This window comes from Streptopelia decaocto (genome assembly GCF_964273445.1).
Source record: "Streptopelia decaocto genome assembly, chromosome: 2".
Classification (NCBI taxonomy): domain Eukaryota; kingdom Metazoa; phylum Chordata; class Aves; order Columbiformes; family Columbidae; genus Streptopelia; species Streptopelia decaocto.
Window position 1 is genome coordinate 139,679,250 of NC_138655.1, and position 24,453 is coordinate 139,703,702.

At 38.6% G+C, this 24,453-nt stretch overlaps 1 protein-coding gene across 2 annotated transcripts in view; it reads right to left on the reverse strand.

Annotated features, from left to right (window-relative positions):
* The window catches only part of CDK14 (cyclin dependent kinase 14), a 320,901-nt gene that overhangs the window by 138,880 nt on the left and 157,568 nt on the right, over nucleotides 1-24,453 (reverse strand). For both annotated transcript variants that reach the window (XM_082044834.1, XM_082044833.1), the window contains exons 8-9: nucleotides 20,651-20,774; nucleotides 383-503 (exon numbers count right to left, since the gene is read on the reverse strand). In XM_082044834.1, coding sequence (XP_081900960.1) covers nucleotides 383-503; nucleotides 20,651-20,774 — 245 coding nt within the window. The remainder of the gene's footprint in view (nucleotides 1-382; nucleotides 504-20,650; nucleotides 20,775-24,453) is intronic.

Here is a 24,453-nt window from a genome sequence, read left to right on the forward strand (position 1 = left end):
TGAGGCTGCATTCTCACATCCAGAGAATCCCATATTTGTCCTTGCTACAGCTGGGCATGGAGAAAGTCTATTTTCTGCAAAACAAATACCATGTAATACCAAAGTGCCACATTAAGACTATGAAAGTCAAGCAACAACAACTCAGTTTCTTACAAAACACCAATGGCTCTTCTAGTGGTGTGTCAAGAACAGGTACCAGCTGCCAACCAGTGGGGTGGCAGAAGGGGCTTCCATTAGGGAGATGCGGAGTGATCCACAAGGATTACTCACACAAGTTTTTTGACCTGTGCCACTAATCTCACTATGTATTTGTTTTACACGTTTAAAGCAAATCAGCGCTAAAGCGCCTACATAGACTCTTGAGTGAAGATGCTATACTTACCACATATCAAGGCAGGTGGAATACTCTGTGGATCCCAGAAGGACATCTGGAGGCCTGTACCATAGGGTTACCACTTCATTAGAATATGTATGGCTGGGAACTGATTTAGCTCTTGCAAGACCTGTGGGGTAAATACAGAGAAATTAATGAAAACAAAACAAAGTAACAGTTTGCTGTATAGTTAGGATCCGAAAAGGATATACGAACACACACCACATAACATGATGGCATGTTGCAAGTATTTTTTTCTTCTAATAGTGGCTTAAGTTACTTAATGAAAGAACATGGTAGCATCTATCATTTGTTACAAGTACCTGGCTTAACAGAGCTGTGAATATTATGAAGGAATAATATAATAAAAGATGTTTTTAATTATGACAATCACAGGCCCAGGAGAGATGCAAAGATGCATTGTGATATACCTAAATGAAAGACAAATAAACAAAGATTTCTATTTCTGTTAACTGCTCATCCTTAGACATCCACAGTCTTCCATTTCAGTGTTATTTAGAGAAAGGAAATGAGAAGAAAACTCCCAGACAAATAGTGCCGCAGATGAGATTTGGTTTTTTAGGGGAGCCTAAGGAAACCTTCCACAGTTTACACTGCAAGCACCAGTCTGCTTATTCAAGTTTATTTGAAAGCAGTAGACTCACCCACACATTACTATTCAAATAAATATTAATATTGCAGCAATACATCAGAAAATGGCACGTGCAAATTTCTCTCTCGGCAAACGTATATTGGCAATGTATCAAACTTGGCAGTAGAAATAATTTCAATGAAATCTGTGGTGTACTAAAGATATACTATTGACAATAATTAAGCTTGTCAGCCATTTGAAATAATTCACATTACTACAGAACCATAATCTATCTCATGTAAAACTGGAAAGGCTTTAGGAGAGACCCTCCTATGCTAAAGACAGAAGTAGAGAATATTGTTCTAAGAGTTCTCCTATAGAAGCTTCCCTCCTCCAGGTAACAGAAAAAGATTTTCAGGGCTGTGGCAACTGTCCCCATCATGTGCCTGCAAACACTTTTTCCAAATAAGCTGCTCACTGCCTTGAGACCATCATCTCCCTCACTGGGAACACTGGACATGCACAAGTAGTGGAAATCAGAAGAACGCCCCACTGGAATTTCTTGTGTCTTCCTAAACAAAGAACTACTGATTTCCCTTTCGCAAAACAAATGAAATTACTAAAACAGAAGGTCATGGTTTAGACCTTACAGAAACCAAATGCAAAGTCATACACTCGGAAAGAAATGTGCAACATGAGAATTCACATAAGAGTGCAGATGAGAGCCCTTTGCACCTTTATTCTGAGTACACTGGAGAAGCTAGTCAAGAACAGTTAATCTCAGTGAATACATCTCCATAGTAATGACGGCAAATCTTGCCAGTAGACTGCATTATCAGCTGATTATAGCTATTAGACCAGTGTAGGGGAATAATTTGACTCGTATGCCAGAATTTCTTCTAAAAAAAAAATTACATTTCGAACATGAATAACCATTTTTATTTTAAGTTTTCAGACTTCCATCTCATGTTTGTGCACCTGGCCACCAGACTGACAAATAACTTCGCTCACACAGACAACTCAGTGTTGGCCAGTGCACTACAGCCCCACAGAGGCCAAAGGACAGGTCACGTCACACACTTGCAGCACCTCAGCCTCCACATTAATGTTTTGCTTCTAGGAGGTCAGAAACCACAAAGTGCTCTCACTGGTGAATAATTCTTATTCCTAGCCCAGAGAAACATTAACAAGTCTGAGTTTCTGAGCACCTATATCCCAGGTGACTTAACTGAAACAGTCATCCCTGAGATTGTGGATATGGACCTGCTGTTATTGAGCTAAATAAAACTTATGAAAAGATTTAAGAAGCCTGGATGGTGAATGCCCCCATCCTTCTTTGCCTGTCTGAGACTCCCTTTAGTCTTGCCTGAGGAACAATGAAACTATTTACTCTCTAATCTGCTGCCTAGCTTTGACAGGAGAAAAAGCACAGGCAGGCAGGGAAAAGGCATTTTTAAGAAGATAGCAACATCATGTGATTTTGGGAAAACTGTCAAATAACTTCAGAGCTTGTGGGGTGAAAAATGAACTCAGGTCTCCACGACATAAAGTTTTTGATCCACACACTCAAGAAATCTCTCATGTAGAGAGTAATAAGTACCAAACTTGCCATATCAGAAATCATACTGCAAATAATACAATATCCATGCTTCCCTGCCAATTTCTGCCACTTTACTTGCCAGGATGGAGCTTTGCAAGTGCTACAGCCAGCCCAAGTACACCTTTCCTCCTCCTGTGTGACTGCTCACCATAAACCAGTCCTCCCATCCTGCTGGGACTGCTGCCACCCTGTTTCCTCAGCCAGCTCTTTCTAGATCTCCTCCACCTCTAGTCTATTCCAGGTTAAACAAAATCCAACCAATTTTCAAAGGATGGTCCTTTTTGGCTAAACTCAGCCTGTTAGTGAACTAAATATTTTCCTTTAATCTGCTCTTCACTTCCAAAACAACATGAAAGCCTTTGAGGTTAGATGCTGCATCTGGTTTCATAGTTATAAGAGGATCATTACTGGAATGGAGAAAGTTATGAAAAACCCCTTAATTTGTAAGAGCAAGATGAAGCCATACATTGGCATCAGACAGCATCACCAGGTTTAAAAGGTTTAAGGGTATAGGCCATACGTTTTGAATTGTGGCCAGTTGGTTTCCTAGTCAGGCACATACACTACTTTGGAGACTGAAGAAAGCAGGAGTGAACAACCCAGGGAAATATTCACAAAGGCTAAAATTTGGCAGAGGAAAATCTGGCACAGTCCCTCTGTTCTGTCAGTCACTCCCCCTGTGCAGAACTGAAATGACTAACGCCTCAGAGAAGCTGCTTTGTCTTGGGCAGGGAGCAAAGTCTGCTTTTTCTGAATAACGCTCTGCATAAATAAGGCATTTGCAATTATGAACATTTTCACTCAAAGACTCAAAATTAATGTAAATGTCTCTCATCACACTTAAGGCATGGAAAAAATAACCTCATATTTCAGATATATTTACAGTTTTAAAAGAACTGTATCAAAACATATATATGTGAAACACTAACAAGATACTGCATTTCTTGTTCTGATGCTCCAGATGTGAACAGTCGACAGCTACCAGTTGGGTTTTTCTCAGATATCCTTCTGCAAGAAAATTTCCTGCATATTTTGTACCCTTTTGCACATCCAAATATGCTTACTCATGCAAAATTTATTTAACCACATCCTTCAACTGAAAGAAAACTGAAGGGTAGGATTAATTAGCACAGCATGTTCGATCACTTTCTTTAAGGGTTCCCTGTCTGTTTCCATGGTTACACTACAGGAAGAGCGACAATCTCATTTCAAAAAGACTGAGCTTATGGAGGATCATCAAAACTTCAAACCTTAATGGCTAGTGTGCAGAAAATCCAGAAGATAAATGAAGAGATCACCAGGTGAGCACTCAATATTTACATATTGCCGCTTGAGCGCTTTTTGGCCTGGGAAGGTGGTGGGAGGACCTCCTGACAGGCCATGAACTCCCTTCTGGTTCCTCTGTCTTCCGAAAGATAAAAGGTCAACATGTGTCCTGCTGTTGCAGCCTTATTTTGAAAGCAGGAAGCCAAGCATGAGGCCCAGTTATTAAAAGTCAGGTCGCGTCAGACCCACTGGGGAACTTGTGTGTAATTATGGGAAGAACAGACACTGTTTAATGTTCTCCAGGCACTCACTTCTATGGCGATTATTTATCCAAACACAAAGAAGAAACTGTTCTGATACACTACATACTGCAAGGCTTGCACAACAGCATCTACCTGTGCTGTGACACAAAGCACAACTTGCTTTTAAGTCTTTCATTAAGCAACGGTTTGGGCTATCCTACAATGCCTTATATTTAAAATACAGGGTGAATGATCTATACCTATGTGTGTATGTATGTCTTTAACACAGAAAACCTCCTGCTACCTCCTATTCTGAATTAAAAAAAAAAAAATCTATATATATTTAGAGATCTATTTCCTTCCTTGGTAAATATAATTTTCTCTGCTTCATCTGCCTTCATCTTTTATCTCAGACTCAGAGGTTGTATCTGATTTTACCTAGCATCAGTTATTAACAAAACGTGTTGCATATATCACTTTAATTTTTAAATTGTATTTGGTTTTCACAAGAGGCAATAGCTATATCCAGACTCAAGTCCTATTCAATATGTGCACCTTTGGCTACATGAGCACAAATATTAATATTTGATATCTCTTTAGCTGCCAGAGAGCTTTCTAGTCAAGTTCACATGACAATCAGGAAGCCTTTGTTCACAGTGAACATGATTCTGCAAATGAGAAAACCAGCCATGACTGCAAAAAAGAGGGCTCGCCAACCATGTGCATGGCTTCCTTTTCCATTGTATCTTATATATTTTGAGTTGATTACTATTTCAATTTAGATATAACAAGAAAGACCTCTAGCAAGGTATGCTGGAAAAAAAAGGCGGGGGGGGGGGTGTGTGCATTTTTTGTGCTGTTTTTCCTTGATTCAGATTCTTTTCATTCTTCCTTTTTTAGCCTCCTGTTTATTTTAACAATTACCTAGAGTTTGAGGTAAACAGCTCATTAAAAACATAACTGTGATTCAGTAACAACACTAAATTATTGTTAATGTATTCTATTGTAGATCATGAACTGTCAACTTCACTTAACCCATTTACTCAGCTAGTTTTTTTCCAATAAAAGCATATTTATTCAGTGAATACCTGAACCACAACAGTACAGGAGTGAAATGGGCAGAAATACAGACACTGCTTCAATGAAGCAGTCAGCTCTCTCGCCCAGAAGTCAGTTCTTAGCAATGAAAAGTGTCCTTCAGCCTTCAGGTCGTTTCACTGTTTACCTGAACACATCTGCCTCTAAGATGCTCACCAGAGCATCTGAATTAAATTCCTATCAAATAGGATAAATTAATTACAATATCATAGAATCATTTGGGTTAGAAAAGACATTTAAGATCATTGAGTCCACCACTAAACCATGTCCCTAAGCACCATATCTACATACATGTCTTTTAAACACCTCCAGGGATGGTGACTCAAACACTTCCCTGGGCAGCCTGTTCCAATGCCTGACAACCCTTTCTGTGAAGAACTTTTTCCTAATATCCAATCTAAACCTCCCCTGGCACAACTCGAGGCCACTTCCTCTTGTCCTATTGCTTCCTACATGGGAGAAGAGACCAATGCCCCCCATGCTACAACCTCCTTTCAGGTAGTTGTAGAGAGAGATAAGGTCTCCCCTCAGCCTCTTCTTCTCCAGGCTAAACACCCCCAGCTCCCTCAGCTGCTCCTCATCAGACTTGTGCTCCAGACCTTATGTCCGAGTCCCAATACAGCCACCAGATTATGGTAGTGACATTCTTTCATGAAAGTTACCATTATCAGGGACAGCCTAATTAGGTTCCCCAATTAATATTCCAAAAATGCACTGGACTAATGACTAGTTGTCCAAACCAGAGTGCAGGAGTTAATCTCCAGGACATGGAGAGCAATAAGAAAAAGGCATGTGTGCCTCTCAGCCTGTTTTTTCCAGCTGCATCAGTTGTTCTAATAAAATATTATTTTTTTCCTGCAAATCTTATCTCATATATGTCTTCAGACAATCACTTACAATAGCACAGACAGTAATTATTCTGGTCTATGAATAGGACTCAACTATCAATTTGACAAACACAAGTTACAGAAAGGGGAGATGCAGAAATACTTTTTCTCCTAACAGGAAGAATGACTCCAGCCCTCCTAAAATGTGTTCTTCTTTTGTCAACAACTCCAGCATCACCTCTTTCGTCACCATGTCTTTTGTCTGCGTCCTGAGCCTCCCAAGGAATCACAGGCAGTAGCAAAGTTGAGTACAAGAAAGAACTCAGCTATTGGTTTTATAGTAAAGATCTGTTTGATTAATTCAACTGAAAGTTATCTTAGCTATAAAGCTGTTTATTTCTCTGCTTTAAAATCTTTATAAAAAAAGCCCACTAATGCTGAATATGAACCATGGCTGCAAAATTCATTCATTTTCTATTAGCAGAAAGGAACACACTAAAAATCCTGTTCCAATAAAAAAATGGTATGGAAGTGCAAAAGAAATATACATTCCATTTTCAACACCATGAAAACATATCTATTCCCATGGTTTTCTGGGTCAGCATGAATATGTGCAAACTGCCTCTGCTGGTTTGGAAGCAGAAAAATAACACTGTGGACAGGAATAAAAATAAAAATAAAAAAAAAACCCACTGTAAACATACTCACAGACGCGAAAGCTGACGTAACTCAAGGACAGCAAGGAATTTCACATCAAAGATAACTTCTGCATTAGTGAAGATACATAGATTCATTCTAAGTATGGTATATGCACCCACAATACCTTAACAGTTGCCTGATTTGCTTTCCAGATTCTGGATTTTTACTTAATGATCCTCAGTTTGTTATCTCATTTAAAAAAAAAAAAAAGTATCTATAAGAAGATTATGTCGTCTATTCCTAACAATGTCCCAGCAGGAACACACCACTTTGCTAATAGAGCTGTAAGTGAAAATGTCAGAATTACTCATTCCACAGTGAAGTTATTAAGTTTGAAGCAAAGAGTTAACAATGGCTGAACAGATGGTTTTAAATTGGGAAGATCTGCAGAGCGCAGGGAGGAAGTATGAGAAAGAACAAACAGGCAGAAATTAATTCTCCACTGAAAATGAGAGGTAATGCATCTGAGGATACTTTAACATTCCCCAATAAAAGAGAGAAAACTGGGAAGCAGTTAAAATACTGGACAATTATGAGTTTAGAAGAGGACAGTAATTTAAAAAATATATATATGTGAACTTTTAAGACATATGAGCAATGAACTTGCTGAAGACAAGAAAGGCAATGGACCACTTGCCTACACTTTTGAGGCATAAATGTCTCACTGTCATTAGGATTTCCCCCTAACAAATCAATTGAATTCAGAAAAAAAAAAAAGGGGGGGGGGTGTGGAACCAGGGGAAAAATGTTGTATGGAGACAAATGGAAAACTACAGATGTCCAATTTGGTGAAATGTAATAGCCCATCAAGCACTGAGCATAGAAGTTAATAAGTTACTGCAGGCTAGTGCAGTAATAACAATTTAGCATGATCCCCATCTGCACAACTAAAAGCAGGACTTCAAGAGCCATTTTTTGATTACTCCATCTGGGTTTTAAGTAAAAATGAACCAAACCTTATCAGTTGGTATCTTGATAACTTATCACTTGATAAAAATGCAGTAGGTACTTGACATATTGTATGCGACAGGCTAAATACAATGTATTTGCAAAGAAATATGCTTGCTCTGTGCTGTGCAAGACTTTCTTTTTAAGAAAATCATCATGTAGACAAACTGCCTTCCCCTTCATTTGGGTGCTAATGGGACTGAACACACACCAGATTCAAGCCCATAGTACACAAGGCAGCAGTGCCACTTAAATCCTTCCAGTTTAATGTTTCATTAAATCTGACAGCTGAAGAGCTGTTAAATAAGCACAATTTGGTGCTACTGTAGTGATTCACAGTCATCCAAATAGAAACACAAGAGCAAAGTTTCACCAGGAGTTTTATATTCAAACAACTAACCCCAGTTATTTACACTCAAGTAATTTTGTTTCTTAAATGATGGTACAACACTGGCAGTGACAAGGTGATGCCACAGCAAACACATACCACTCTCTCCATCTATTAATGGCAACCACTACTCAGTGCAATTAATCTGTGGAGTGCTGGAACACTGATCAAAGACGACAGTCACCTGACTACCGTGATGTCACTTTATGGAGTGATTTCCATGGGATAGTCCTATTTTGCTGCTCCATCATTTCAAATCTAGAGCTAATGTATCTGGAGAAATTTGATTAAGAGAATACCTCAAGTCACAGTCAACTCGTAAAAACCTCATTGAATGCTTGGAAATATATTCACAAACAGATTGCATTCCTGGAATGACTCTGGGACAGTAAATTCAAGAAGAACAGGGCTACTTGAAGAAGCAAGTATTTGAACAACACTGACATCTACAAACAAACAGCACTTCTGAAAAACAGATCTAACAACTAGTTCCATTTCTAAATCAAACAACACTTCCACTTACCATTACCCTGCAGGAGTGGAATTTGTGAATCTGAAAAACTGTCACCACATGGGTACTGAAACGATCAGTTCTTATAGCACAAGGTTTGACTTATGTATAAACGGCACAATTCTGCAACCACCAGGCACTGTACTCCTGGCCCTTGTGCTGCACAGCCAACGCAATTACACTTGATGTCCGCTGAGCCTCGTCTTTTGAACCACGGCTGCCCTGCCTGGCACAAGCGTTTCTCTAGTGATCACGGAGTTTAATCCAGGCTGTTTCCAGTAGCCGAGACAGACTATTTATAGCCAAGAGAAATACTCAGCTGATTTTTGGTACTGCTACAATCCATTATACTCTGCAGCTTCTGTCTTTCCTTAGCAGCTAAAATACTGTCTTGGCTGTTCTGCGGAATAACTCCAGTAGGTTTTGCGTGTGCTATCACATTAGTACATATGGTCACATACCAGATAACACTCACAGCATCTAAAACCACATCTGAATGCACTGGCTTAAGTCAGAGAAAAATGATCTAAAAATATCAGTAGAGTACAGTAAAAACATTGCTGCAAAAATGCAAAACTAATACAATTTTAAAACTTATTTTTCAGTTATTTCAAAGCTTTCAGAAACACATCAAAGAATAAAATAACTATAGAAAACTTCTACAGTAGATTTCACTACATTTTAAAGTGATTTTTCACTTTGCTTTCAAGCGTGAAACCATTAAGGAAACCTGTGTAAGTACTGTTGCTTCTTTAAAGCAACATCATGAAGCAACATCTTACGACAGGAATCTCTGGAGACTCAGATTCACCCATTCAATTGAATCACTCCTCAAAACTCATTTAATGTATATGTCATCTTAAATTAGCTGAATCACAAATCTTAGAAGAAGAGTTTTATGTGAGAGCGATTCCAATAGGCTTAGGTCTAAACGATTGTTTAGCTTTACATCAGTAATCAGGCATCTGTACTACTGCAGAGCCACCTAATAAGTTAATACAATTTTGTCACAGAAAAAGAAGAAATTAAAATAGTCAATTTCGTTTTTCAAAAAGTTACATTAGAAGAACATTAAGGCTGTGCTTTAACATATGATTCTGGAAATATGTAGTTAAAAGCAAATGTTCCTCACACTGCATCTTTAAAGTGATACTGAAACACTTAAACACCCCTGTCAAGATGGCAAAATTGGAGCTATATGACCAAATCTAGTCTATTATGTACATATGTAAGCCTACTAAGTCAGCAGAGTTGCAGAAGCCTGTATTGTGCCAGAACAAAACAAGTGAACACTTATTAGCACTGAAACCGAGCCATTCTTTCATCTGTTCTTTCTTTTAAGTTAAGGACCATGGATGTACTTCTCCATGCAATGCTTGATAAGAACTACTTGTAGATTGCAAGCAAAGGATCCCTAACAGTATTTTGACTACAGACAAAATACTACTGTCATATTATTAGTACCTTTGAAACATTTCATGTTTCATTTAAACCATTTACTATTTCAAGTTTGTGTGCAGAGAAAATTGTAAGTGCAGGTGTGCACACCTCATTTAGCATCACATCCTGCAACCTCTGTAGCAAAGCTGGCGAAAGTCCTGAGCACTGTAAGACAGAATGGGCAAAGAATTGCCAAAGTTTCAAGAAGTTAATATCAGGCATTTGTGTCGATAAAGTACACTTCAGTGAGACACTTTTTTTTCTTATTACTTTTTTTTTTAATTCTTTTTTTTTTTTTTTTCAAAAGTCTACAGACAGTTCACAGCTGAATCAAATTTCCAGCCTGCTTGAAGACTCCACAACTTAACATCAGTGATGACAGTATTGACATAAAGTTTTTCCCTTCTAGTACCTTGTACTTGGTATCTGCTTCTACAATCAAATCAACCCACTGCAACGAAATACATTCAGAAGCAAATATAGCCACAAGAGCAAATGTAACTCAAAAACTGATGTCCAAGTGACTTAAAAATTGCTACACTAAGAAGTTTATGACTATGTTCATGGCTGTGGGTGGGAGTAAGAGATGACACATGAAAATTTTCTCCCTTATTTCAAATGACCACAGGAAAAAAAAAAACAGGCTATAATATCTGACATATCTAAGTAATATAAGCCATAAAAGCCAAAGGTGAGAAAGGTTCAGCTGACCATGGAGGAGACCTTGGGCACCATTAGCAAGGTGAAGATCTAATCAGGCATTCTCCAGACTGTGTAACACAGCAGCATTTCCCAACCACGCAAAGCCATTGTTAATGTTCCCACCTCACCCAGGTAAAAAGCGGCTGATTTCTGATCTCCCACCTTTAATATTGGTAACTTTGTCTCTTTCGAACTGTAAGACCCAGAGGCAAAGCTGGGTTATTTGTAACATACATAAGGTGGTTATGTGGAGTTAACGTTTATTTGTACAGCTCTTTGGAAATGTAAATCTCTGGAGAAGTGTTAAGTATGACTGAGACAAGCACTGCCCGACCTCTTCTGGCTGTCATGAAGGCCAATTGCTGCAGGGGAAGTTTTCATATTAATGCAGGTAGACCCGCAAGTATGATGTTCATTTACATCAGTATGAATTTTGCATCTATAAAGATATTAATATATCCAGCACCTTGTCCTCCAGAAAGAATCAAAAAACCCTGAATAAATTATTAAAAATGAGCTAGATAAGAAGGGAGTGTATTGCAGTAAGGCAAGGTTTTGAACTGTCTAGAGCAAAACAAACAATGGTATAAATCACAGAGCCATCACTTCTTTAAAATGCTATCTCAATTACGGAATTATTTCATATTGTGTTAAATGACACATTGCTTTAAAGAACTGCCAGTCTCTGTTCATGATAATCTTTTTCCTTGCATATCAATATTTTTGTTCTGAGTTATGATGAATTCTTTCTTCTTTAATCCACACCTTTTTCTAGTTATCCTTTAATTTCCACATAGCTGATTACTTCCTATGTAAAATAAATCTGCATAACTATTAACAGACTAATGAAATTAAAATGATCTAAAATTTGTCATAATTTTCTCACTGTATAATACAGTAAGTTCTCTTAAATAAGGAAACATCAAACAAAACCAAGAAAGCAAAGACAGAGAATACTATGGGATCAACCAGGATGGCTATATTAGAAAGCTCTACCACCCCTGCTCATTGCAGAGGGGTTGAACTAGATGACCTTTAAAGGTCCCTTCCAACCAAAATCATTCTATGATTCTATGACCACAGCTGTTTTTTTCCCCCATAATTGCTGTACCAGAAACAAGCAAAAAAGCTTCAGAACAAGAAAGTTTAAAGAAGGTTCATTGTTTTAAATACAGGGGCTTGTAGCCATACTAGTTAAAAGGCTAAGGCTATAAAAGAAAGATGTGTAGGAAGAGAAGGTGTTCTCATATAAAACTGATAGGATAACATGGTCACATGACTGATCAATGTTTTTTGCAATTAAAAAAAAAACCCTTGTTATTACTGCCCAGATTTTAAAACATTTACAGATTCATTGTGAGGGGTGGATCTCTCTTGTACAAACAGGGGATCACAGTTCTCCATGTTTTTTGTGTAATTATCACGTAACAGCCTGGTTGAAATTTAGATGGGGGAGAAGAATATGACATGAATAAAATACATTACAAGAATAAAAAAATCATAATTGTTGTAATAATGCAAGATCACAGTCAGCATTGGGCTAGCTGTAGTACAGATGACGTCTAAATCCCACATTGTTCTTAAGAACACAACACTGAAACAGATTTTTCATCACAGTTGTTTTAATGGTGTCATAACCAACTTCCTTTATTGCCTTTAATGGATAATTAAGATGCTTTCCTCCTATTTAAAGGCTCAATATCCCTCTAACTTGTAACAATGGGAAACTGGATTGAAACCTAAGTGATCTGAGATGTGTTTAACAGGGGACCCATTTAGTGAGTCACACCAATATCCAGATCCTCAATAATTTTTTTTTTTAAAAGTCCTTATTGATTAGCCAATAATCCTACACAGTGCTTCTCAGTGGGAAGAGCTTAAGTTACAGCATCTACTTTAGTAATAGCTGCAAAGACTGGGATAGTTCAAGAATTTTAATTTCAACTGTTAAAGAGCTATCACAGACAAAACCTCAATGTGTGGCTCTAATTTGTATTTAATATTAGTAGAGAGAAATGGAAGTCTTAGTTGAAAAAGGAACCTCACAGTTTTTGCAAATTGCTGTCTCCAGATAGTAAACCTATGTCAAATCTATTCTTCTGCCATAGACTATGAAACCCAATTTCTGTACATAAGGTATTCTTCAACTCTCACAACAGCAATTTTCTATGTAGATTCATCTGATATCTCAATAAAACCATCAGATCTATGAAGCAAATTAGATGGAGGTCTACGATGAGGATGACAAACCAATCAGATATGGGAAGCAAGCATGTGCAGTGGCACTAGACCATGCGTTCTCTCCTACATCTTCACCTCTAAAACAATGCACAGAGAAATTCTTCAGCCCAAATGCCAGAAATCAGATCTACCCATTCACACTGCTGTTGCTTGAAGTTTCCTGCCACCTACGTATCTCCTGTCATTTTTCACCGCAGATCTGGGCAAGACGAGAGAAGGTCATGAGCACAGCATGTGAAGCCCTTGCTCCTGGGAGAGGAGGAGAAGGAGGCAGCTTTGGCTGCTCCCTGACAGCAGCCAGTTATACTGTTAGAAACTAAGAAAGTAGAGAGAAAGCCTGTCATCCTGGGACAGCAAATAACTAACACAGCAGCCTGTCACGGATCTCTGGGTCCACAGTGCCCACGGCCTTCACAGCCTACAACTTTAATATTTCCTCCAAGAGAGAAAATTTGAAGGTCCCCTAGCAAACTATCAACTCCACCACTGAGCTCTGTCCTCCCTTCCTTGGAACGAGATAGCACGGGGGAAGGCAAGGCCTTTTTCCACAAAGTCGACAGTGTGCAAATGAGGTTATGCCAGGACAAATGCAGAGAATCTGCTCTGCTGCTCCAGGCCTCCAGCCCAGCTGGCACCACAAACAGCAGCATCGGCTTCTGCTCTCAATTGAAAACACTATATTTACAGTTAATTGCTGTCCTTTATAAAGACCTGCAAGCTAACTCAGGTTTGAGCAGTTTGGGTTTCACTTTCCAGGTTCCCACTTTTCTTTCAGTTTACTCACAACATCATCACTGATGTCATCTTCATTTCTTGATATTTAATATAAATAGAGTCCTCAAAGAAACCCATTACTGACCTTCCTGGGTGTTATGAGAACAAACTCTTCAGATTCTAAAGGCTGTTCTCAGAGGGGAACAGGCTGCACCTGGAGAAACATCAACTTCTCATGTGAATATGGGAAAGAAATGCCTTTTTCTTTCTCTGTTCAATTCAAAATGGCGTTAGGGGGTCTGTTGACCTACATTTAGGGTAAGGTGGTCCCATCTATAAGCAGCAGCCTCTGATAAGAAAATCCCAGATAACTTCCATGCTTTCCCCAGCCCCAACAAGTCCTGCAGTGGAGGCCGGGGGACCCAGCTGTAGGTCAGTTGCTCTGGGAGCCACCGGGGCTGCTCCCACGCTCACCCCAAAATGCCGGCAGCTGCCACACCACGTGCCTCCAGCTCACCTGAAGCCAGGAAGACCAGAGGGAGCCAGCCTGTACAACTAGAGAACCTTGGAAGAGTTCTGCAAACCAATTCATCAGGCATCACCAACAATGTAAAGTACCAGCTCTTCAGGCACTACAACAACTCTTTATACTAGCATCTTCAAGAACTGATACTCTGTGGAGCATTTGCACAGAAAAACATAGCAGTTATTCATGCAAGCAATCTGTTATGCTATACAACCTTTCATATGGATCTTACATGGTACATTATAAAGAAACTCCTTATGGGATTCTTACTGTGAAAAAGAACAATTTCTTTTTTTTTTTTCAAGTTGACAACATAGCTTTAATCATTTTAACAGCAAACTATACAGCAATAGTTCTGTCCTTTGTGACATATCACTGAATGCTCCCCACAGAAAAATCTACAGCTGCAGTTTTAAACTGCAACTCCATCAAGTGTAATTCTCTTCATTACAAACCTCAAGCCTCTTTACTCCTGCTATCTATTATTAATCATCGTATATATATAGAAGGATGCATGGTTCAGTCACACTTACTTGATTCTTTCTTTTACTACTTCACAGGGCTCTATATTAACAAAACTCTGAAAGCTTAAGATAGGACCTTCAACCATAATGCAGACCTCCTGCAGCTCCTTATTCATTCAAGGAGATCCTCAAAGACAACAAAAAGCTGACAGGAAAAGCTTCAGGGTCAGCATTATTTGGGAGAGTAAAGCAAAGACATTTCCGTGAAGATTCTCATGCTGTTTTTCTCTTTGAAATCATATTTTGCACTTCTGCTTCTCAAATACCTGCACAGCCAGTCATGCACTATATCTTGGAGCCATGGCACAGTGAAATGGTCAGTGTACATACTAAAAAAAACAACATCTATATTAAAAATGTGACTAGCCCACAGCTACTTGCACTTATAATAAAGGCACAGTTCAAAATAGAGACCAAATAGGTCTTTAAACTTTTCATCCACCCTTGTTGTGCAGTTCATTTCTATTGCACACCAAGCAGAAAAGACAAATGAGAAAGGCAGCTGCAGGGAAGTTTCACAAACAAGCAATCCCTTGAAATACAACTCCCAGCAGCAGGTTCATCAGCTCACAGATAAAGCAGGACAGGGGCGTCATCAATAATTTGTCCAGTTTCTCTCACAGCCTCAGACGTGCTACCACTGCCCCACATGCTAGTTAAGTTCTCTAGACCCCGTGCCCTGAGGATTTTCTCAATACATTGAAAGGTGATGTCAATGTGACTACCTTCAAAAGCTATGTAAATGTTTTATCCAAAAATTTCTAATAACAAGTATAATGATGCATTTTCCAAACCAGAAAGCAGAAAATTATTCTAACTAAAGGATATATAAGAGTAACCATACCACAATCAGATTAAAGGTCCGTATTGCCCCTGAAAGCATCAGAGTATTAGGCTGTTAGTGGATGTTTTGAGACGGAGAATAAGAAACAAACACAAAAAGAGTAAATCCTTCTGGAAAATCTCACATGGAAGGTGGGATCCACCTCCTACTTGATTATTATCAGCTATTTAGGGATTTTGTGCTGGAGTTTATTAAGTATGATAATCTGGATGCAAACATAACTGATTAGCCAATCTTGATTTATATCACCATGCACAGTAGCTAAATGCCAATACCAAATCATGAAAACTCAAAACAAAACATAAAAAAGCTCAGTCACAGAACCACACAAGGAGAATTTGCCTAGTCCAACCTGCCAGATTGCTCAAGGCTTTGTCCAGTCAGTGAAGCAAATGGGGATGTCACCACCTTTCTGGGCTGCTCCAATGCAAGTACTCTCAGAGCGAACATTTCCATCCCAATAATCAGTTCTGTTTCAACTTATGACCATTATCCCTCATTCTCCCACTGTGCACCTCAGTAAAGGGCACCTTCCTGCTGTGCACCACCGTCTTCTTGGTAATCCTCTCTTAGGCACAGGGAGACTGCAAAGATAGTAATTTCATTACAGAAGGCAATCCCAATGACCAAACATGATTTACCTCAATTAAAACTGGCAAACACTTTCTTCACATGTACAGGAATTACTTCCAAGCAGACTTGCTCCATCATTTTCCCAGGGATAGTGGTTGACAAACCTGCAGTACCCCAGACTTTCCTCCTTGCCCTTCTTGAAAATGGGTACAGCATTAACTGTTATTTGGGACCTTCCCCAGTCTACACAGTCTTTCAAAGGTGATAGAGAGCAGCCTGACAATGACATCAGCCAGCTTTCCCAGTACTCTCAGGAGGCCTCCTGCCTGGACCCATGAACTTCCATAGGTCAAGATTTCTCAGAAGATCCCTAACTCTTCCACTTAGCCCTTTCCTCCATGAACCTCATCTCTGAGAACAAAAGCCTGCAAGATCTTATTCATGAAGACCAGGACAAGGAAGTCATGGAGCATCTCAGCCTTATCAGAGTCTGCTGTGACTAAATCACCTGCCCCACTTTGCCCTGGGCCTATATTTTTCTACACTTATTGATTCTCTCCCTTACTCTTTTCCAGCATCTGATCTTCACCTGCTCAACACTACTCTTTCACCTAAAAGGACTGTGCTCCCAAGTGTCCCAACATCCTCACAGAGCTTCTGCTGCTTCTAACACCTCAGACCTTTCTGCTATGGCCAGTCAGAAGCATCCTCATGCAGTCAAATATTATATGCCTGGCAAAGCTTTTCTGTTCCTTTGGTGTTTTCATTTGGATTTGCTCCTAAAGGCTTTGGTACATATTTCTTAGAGGTTCAAAGAGACATTTTGAAAATAAGGGATCACTGAAATGGTATACAGCACTGGTTAGGTGTTCAATACAAATACAAATCACATATATGCTTAGATAACTATTTTGCTTACATTACTAATCACCTGATCGCAACTAACTCTTGAAAAAAATAAATTCTTAGTGTTTGATCATTGAGTTTGTGCTCCTATCTGCAGCTGTACAGCCATTTGACACTGTTTATAGTTAATATAAATGCATTTATTTCCAGAAACTTACCTTGCTTTTAAAACTACGTGATGAATTTCCTAAACAAAGGCTCAAAGATTTTCTCTTTGTAAGTCAATACACATCCAAAGGCCAAATCAATGCATTTGTATACAGTGTAAAGAAAAGTTAAAGTGAAGAAATTACTGATCAAAGGCTAAGGAACAGCTATAAACCTCAGTCTGTGTGGTACCTAGCATTAAGCACACAGCTCTGTTCATTTAAGTTTGTAATTGTTTATGGTGTTACTCGTTAAAGGTTTATATTACTTTATTTCTACTCAAGACAGACATATGTGAGGGAGAAAACAAACAAACCTGTAGATAGCCAAATTCACACCACTGGATCAAAAATAATTCTTGCACTTCATTTAATAAGAATTCTTAATATACTTTAATTTCCTCTGGAATTTTAATTAGATTTTAAAAAAGAATGCAGGAATGGAGTTCAAGGACTATTTTTCATAGCAATAATTATTCAAGATATAGTGTGCCCTGTTATATCTTCTCCAGAAAGCCATTTTTTTACAGCTCACCCATTTTTAATTTGATAAAGCCTCTATGTTCTGTTCTTCCTTTTCATTTGACCACTGAGTCTTCTCATAAATGTTAATTTCCTAGCAGCTACAGCACAATGAACAGAAAAGCAAACCACCGTTCATCTGAACAAAGACACTCCCACACAGTGGAGTAGCTATGTCTGGGAGCCGTGCTGTAGAAAAACACATGCCCACGGTTATTCAAAGATTCCACTTCAGCCGCAGTGCAATGCACTGGCAGGCATGAATAGCCTTTCTTTTACCTTGTTTATTCAAGAACTATGATCTACTGCAGTCTGCTTCTAAGTATTTGATATCTTACACTAAGCAGATTAAATAAGCCTGATGCCAAATGGAAAACTTTGGCCACATTGTTGATTTTTTGTAAACTCATGAAACCAAAATCTGAAGGTCTTGTCCTTAGAGACTAAAAAGCCTTTGCTCTAAGATTTTATATTTATCGTGCTATCAAAGTCAATCCTATCTCTGACAGAAACTGATTTCTTGATAGGTTCTCTCCTGCCTTGAGTGCATTAGAAAGCAAAACACCCATCTCTCCAATTTCCATACTGCTCCTCACGTAATTAATCAAAAATACAATCTAAACCGGCTTCCTTTCCAAGCGCATTACTTCAGTTTAGTCATTTGTGGGAGAAAAACATAAAAAGGACTGTATTTTACATCTTGTTTAAGAAGAGTCTTTCATACCAGGAAGGTGGAAGATGGGCTATAATAATACAGCCTTTAAATAAGTAAATATGCACTGGGGTGCACACAGAGAGCACATGGGTGTGCTCTCATTTCCATGCCTCCAGTGAAAGAGGTCACAACCCTTCAGACTTTAACCTCACCACTTCTAATTTTTCATCTTGGTTCTCAGAAGAGAAATATAACCCATCTGGTTTTCAATTTTATGAGGTCATGAGCCATGAAAGAAAAGATAGCTTTAAAAAGTGGAGCTATATAATCTTCTCTCAGTATATAAGAGTAGATTATGCAGATGTTTCCATTAGGTCAGGACAAACTTACAAAAGAAAAAAAATCCTCTCCACAATATTACAAATTCTTACGTCTACTACTGGGTACTTCTTTTTCATTGTGCTTATGCATGTCTAGTCTCTCTCACAAAATAATACACAATAGTCAACTTTAAATTCTCACTAACACAAAGCTGGGAAAATCTGCTTTTGATGTCATCCCTGTTTAGCCTAGTGCCACAGTGAGGCAACAACTTCATCAGAAGTGATGGTCACATTTCCTACGACAGCGGGGCAAAACAAAACATCCCACCCTTTCTTCTGCTCTACGGCAACATCAGGCACTACAACAGAGAGAGATCAACCTGCATCTGAGCTGGACATTTCATTGTTCACACCTCCAGTGAGGTATTTAAAAGGGCTGGTGAAACATGTTTTTTTTTGTTGTTTTCTTAAAAAAAACAGCTGAAAAGTTTGCAGCTTCCCTCTCCCCAGCCATAAAAGCCATAAGGCTTCACCAGCACCTCCCCCTACCACAAAACCCCCATACCATAAGAAACATTTTACAGTCAAAAATGTTTGTAAGACCATCTACAAAGAGTTTTCAGTGTCCACCAAAGCTAGAGCACCATCATCACAGTCTCTTGAAGGACTTAATACATGGCGATACTTGGAAGTCAGATAAGGTCATAGTGTTTTATACATACAAATGATACAACAAAACCAGTCATCTCAAACAGCACAGCACCCTCAACAGAGGACTAACTCATATTTCACTACAAAAACACTTAACAGTTCACCTGTTTCATGTATTTAAGAGAGGAAATCTCACAGTAAAATGCAACATGTGAGAATGTTTTTTTAAGCATATCTTTAAAACACTTCTGGTATCTTCCAAATTTTGAAAAACACCAACAGAAAATGATATGTAAAACCAGATAATAATTATTTCTAATACTATTTCTCTAACTGCCTTACAATTCAAAGGCAAGTAAGTTCTTACGGACTGTGTCCACCTGAAGTCCTGTTCCTTTCTCCAGCATAGCAAATACACACTGAGCTGTTAATTGCAGTAATGCTAATTAAAAGACAAAAAAAATTACTACATTAATGGTGACATTGCCAATTAGCTCATAAGGCTACCTCATCACTGCTGGTGAACGAAATGTGAAGCCCGATGTGGATAGAAGTCATAAAAGGCATTTCAAAAAAGCTGATGGATCACATTTTCAGCTTACTTCAGAAGTTCTGTTGGAATCAGTAGCTGAAAAGTTGACCCACAGGAAAGAAATTCCTATAACATTTTTTAAAAATTACTAAAAAGAAATGTTGCCATTTTCCACATCTTAATTCACAATGATTTTCACACTAAAAAGTATTGGGGGGGAGAAAAAAAACAAAAAAGGCAAAAAGGCTAACCTTTCAGTGGACAATTTCTCCTGGTTTTATACTCCACATAAAGCTTCCCCATAAGGGCCTAATGAATACATAAAGGAGTCCAGGTGATTCTAGTTTCCTTTATTCTTTAGAAGGAATATGTATTCTTGTGTCCTTCAGTCTCTTTCAATGACCATTTTATGAAATTTAATGCAGATCTCCACAACCCTAGAGCTGCTTGCATAAAGTGATTGTGCTCTTCATATATTCTGTACTTCCTCAGCTCGCTCTCTTTTTTTCTTTTCTTTTTAAAGGTTTCGAATTCTACTTCAGAGGTCTCCTGGTAAATAAAATTGAAATACTTTCAGCATTATCTTCCTGGTGAGAACTGGAGTATATATTTGTTTTTCACTTGCTCCGTTTTAATCAAGCATTTTGTTGACCATAATCAATTTCTTCGCTCAAGAGAAAAATGTGCAATTATCTACAATGAAGAAGGTGTGTCTAAGGAATAGGGTGGGGGAAGAGAAATCAATGGAACCATCTGTCTGACATTCCTACAACATTATAAGAGACTTGTAATTAACTGCTTGCCTACCAAAGTCTGCCAGCTTTAACTCCCCCGTGTCACTGATCAGAAGATTCTGTGGTTTCAGGTCCCTGTGCAAAATGTAACGCTGGTGGATGTAAGACAGTCCTCGCAGCAACTGAAATAAAAATAACTGAAAAAGAGGGGGACAAAAAATGACCTCTGTTAATATTTTGCATATAACCACAGGTGATTTCTTCACAATATGCAGGTTGCTTGCATATTGTGGAAACATTGTGTCAGAATTCCTCCCAAACTGGCGTTAATTCCCACCCAAATTTAACACAACAGAAATTCATTCTAAAAAAATATGTACTTTGTAAGGACTAACCCCAGCCGCCAAGCTCTACTATATCATAGATTCAATTTGCCTGCTTTAAAAAGAACAAGAGTAATACAACCATGTGCAGAAGGCTCAGTTTCTACTAAATTATAATTATATTCCATTTACCCATATGGCCTTAGAGATTAGGTGGCAGCCTGAAGACAGATGTGTATCTTCACTAATTATAGGAAACAACAGTACAGGGTGGATAGGGATGGGGAGATAAGGCTGGGGGATGGAGCACTGGAGCTAAAACAAAGAGATTAATAGTACAACAATAATGCCTGTGTATCCAAGGAAATCTGCAAGTATGATAGGCTTTCTCCTTCAAAGTTATGTTTAATGGGAATTGCTTATGTATTTTTCATTAGGAAATAATAATTCTCACTGAATCTAAAGATGACTTTTGAAACCTACGTATAATAGTATTTAAGGTAAATGTAGATGGGAACCTAACTCACCCTTGTGCTTCTTTTAACCATTCACTGGACTCTACAGATGCTTTCCCTGCAGCTAACAGTTGACACTGTGTATTTTTTTAGTTTACAGTTACGAACAAAGAGCTGGATGGTGGACATATTTTGTCCTCCCCTTTTCAACTGCGCTCCTGTAATTTTCCTGCATTGTTATTGGCACCTGCAGTTAAAGGCCGTAAGCATTACTCATAGACTGTCAATAGAAAGAGTGAATTATTGTTTCCCAGGAATTTTCTTTGCAGTTTTGAAAAATCTCTCCTAATATACAGACCCTTCCTGTTGCCTGAAATATTTTAAGAAATACTACAGTTTCCAAATGGGAACGCAAAAAGCCTTTGCAAAGCCAAACACAGAGGATTCAAGAGTGGATATGAACCTCGTACCTCACAGCTCAGCAGCTGGTGAAATGCACTCTCTTGGAATATGTGGAAACTACAGCAAAGATTTAGGGAAAGTCAGTTCAGGCATATGAGAATTTCTAATTAACTTGCAACACAAGCATCCTATTTAGTGACTGCTGAAGTGAGGAGACATTATAAAAGAGGTTACAAAATCTGATCATAGAAGAGAATAAAGGCTGACATAAAAGAAACAGAAATGTCATGTTACTGAAGTTGAAATGAATTTAATTGCATTTCATTTTTTTCCCTGAGTGCAGACACAATACACTGTATGTTTAGCTATTTAGCCAGGGCCATATCAATCACCGTCTTACCAGGGCTGGGTCTAACAATGTGCTGAGGCAAAATACAGAAACAAAAGAAATAATAGCAGGAAAGTCACGAGTAACATGCACATTCCTTTTTGAATTGTGGTTAAAATGGAAGTCATGGTACCAAAAACTATTTTAATAAAGGCAGGAAGCAGAAATGGCTTTTACTACAGCCGTAAAAGCTAAATCAATTTCTATTAAATGACTTCAAAATAATATTTTTTAAAAATTAAAAGATAGCCTTGTGAACTGGATATTTTCCCTAAGTCAGTGGTATTTAACTTTAAATATTATTTTTAAATATGCAAAGAAATTTCAATTATCACATTATCCTACAGCACTCAAAATATATTTATTAATGTGGGCTTTCATTTGGCTTCAAGGCAAAGAGTCAAGTGATTTGACGTAACGCGCTAAGAAATAAAGCCAACAACTTCACAGCTCAACAGAAGAAGCATCTACTCTTGAGGACAGCTTTGGAACATAGTTTTATTTCAAGCTTGTAGCCACGCTGGACTCATCAAGTACATTCACAAAAGTCAATTAATTCACTCATATACACTGAATCAATTACTTTCTCCTTTGAGGAAGATCATGACAGAGAAGGGGGAAAAGGGAAAAAACTCCCTGAATTTTTCACAGGGTGAACTCAGCTATTGTTTGGTTGCTTTTTTTTTTTCCTCTTCACCTTTGTTTTTCTTTGGCAATATTAAACGTGAAAAGAGTTAAGTGAAAATACAAGCCTAATGACTGGCAGGAGAGCATTCTGGAAATCACAGGTCCTCTGGAATTCCTCAGAAGAGAGAACAGTAAAAGAGCTTCTCCACTCCCAACAGTTCCCCACTTCACAAAAAGAGGAGACGAACTGGAAAGATGGAAAGAGCCATTTCTGACAGCTCAGGAAACACCTCTGCCTTCTCACAGATAATTTCCCTCCCCTCTCCTTGAGGAAATCCCTCTCCAAGAAACCTGTTCCCCTTCAAGACTATCTGCATTGCCTTCGCAAGGATGGATATCACTGCTGGATGTGGTACCACCACCTCTTACCCATATAGTTGATCTAAAATAGGCGAATCACCTATCATGGTCATACTCTGATCTTACTTGCTCCTTCCTCCCCCTTACTTAATTCTGACCACTTTGAAACATCAGCCTGGAGATTGTGAACCAGCAACTGAACAGCCATTTCTCCAAGGTCATGGGATGGCAGCCCTGCAGACCAGAGGACAACTCTAAAAGGAGGCAATGGCAAATCTCATATGCATGTAGCTTATTAGTAAGAACAAGGGGTTTGGTGTTAAAATGATAGACTCACAAAATGACAAGGATTATTTTGATAAGAGTTGGAAAAGACAGAAAACAGGAATGAGATTTGCCTGTAGAAGTCAGGTTTTCAGCAAGGCTTATTAAGAGGCTCAACACTTTACGTTCAGACCAAAAAAGATTAATACCTGTGCTTCAGCCCTTACTTTTTTATTATAGCCATGAAAAAGTACCCTTTTGCCCCCTAAAAGTTCTGCAGCTCTCACTTTAATAAGCAACATATTTTAATGAAGAGTTTTCATTGTCAGTGAGAAAAATGCATGCAGGTCAAAGCTAATTTGAGGTTTACAGACTACAATATTAAAAGAATGTTAAAACTTATATTAAAAAGTTCTCAAGTCTACAAAAAGGTTAGGACCTACATAGTCTAGTTCAAGTTTAAGGCCTGGAGAGCCACTTGAGCTACATGCAGCCTTCGACCAAATTCTTGTTTAAACTACTTACATTTTCTGAGAGACTTGACAGCTGCCTGGATGAACAGCCCTGCTTTCATGGTGTTTTTAATGAGCATAGGTGAGTGTACGAGCTAGACCAACCATTACATGCACACAACTAAAAGATGCAAGATGGCTCATGTGCAGCAGAATGCTTTACTACCTTGTTGGCCTCTGATTGTCACACAGGATCTTGAGCCCTTCTCATCCAAATGAGCTTATAAGGTGAATACTTACACAGGCTATCCAAAGTACATCTAATGAGTGGGACTGATGGGAGTCAACACCTTCTGACTTAGGTTCAGAAAGCTCTGATTAGTCTGATGATAAAGGAGGATGCTCATGTACAGGTCATCTGTGTAGAAGTGCCCAGATGACTCCACATAGTTGCTCTCCATTCCTAGAAACAGTACAGAGTTTCTGGCAAAGGATGGAGGAGTAAGTGAAAAGCAGAAAGAAATCTGCAACAAGCCCAGAGAGATTCTCCAGAAAATGTACCATTTCTATACAGCGTCTCCTGAGGTATGAAGGACCCCAATGAC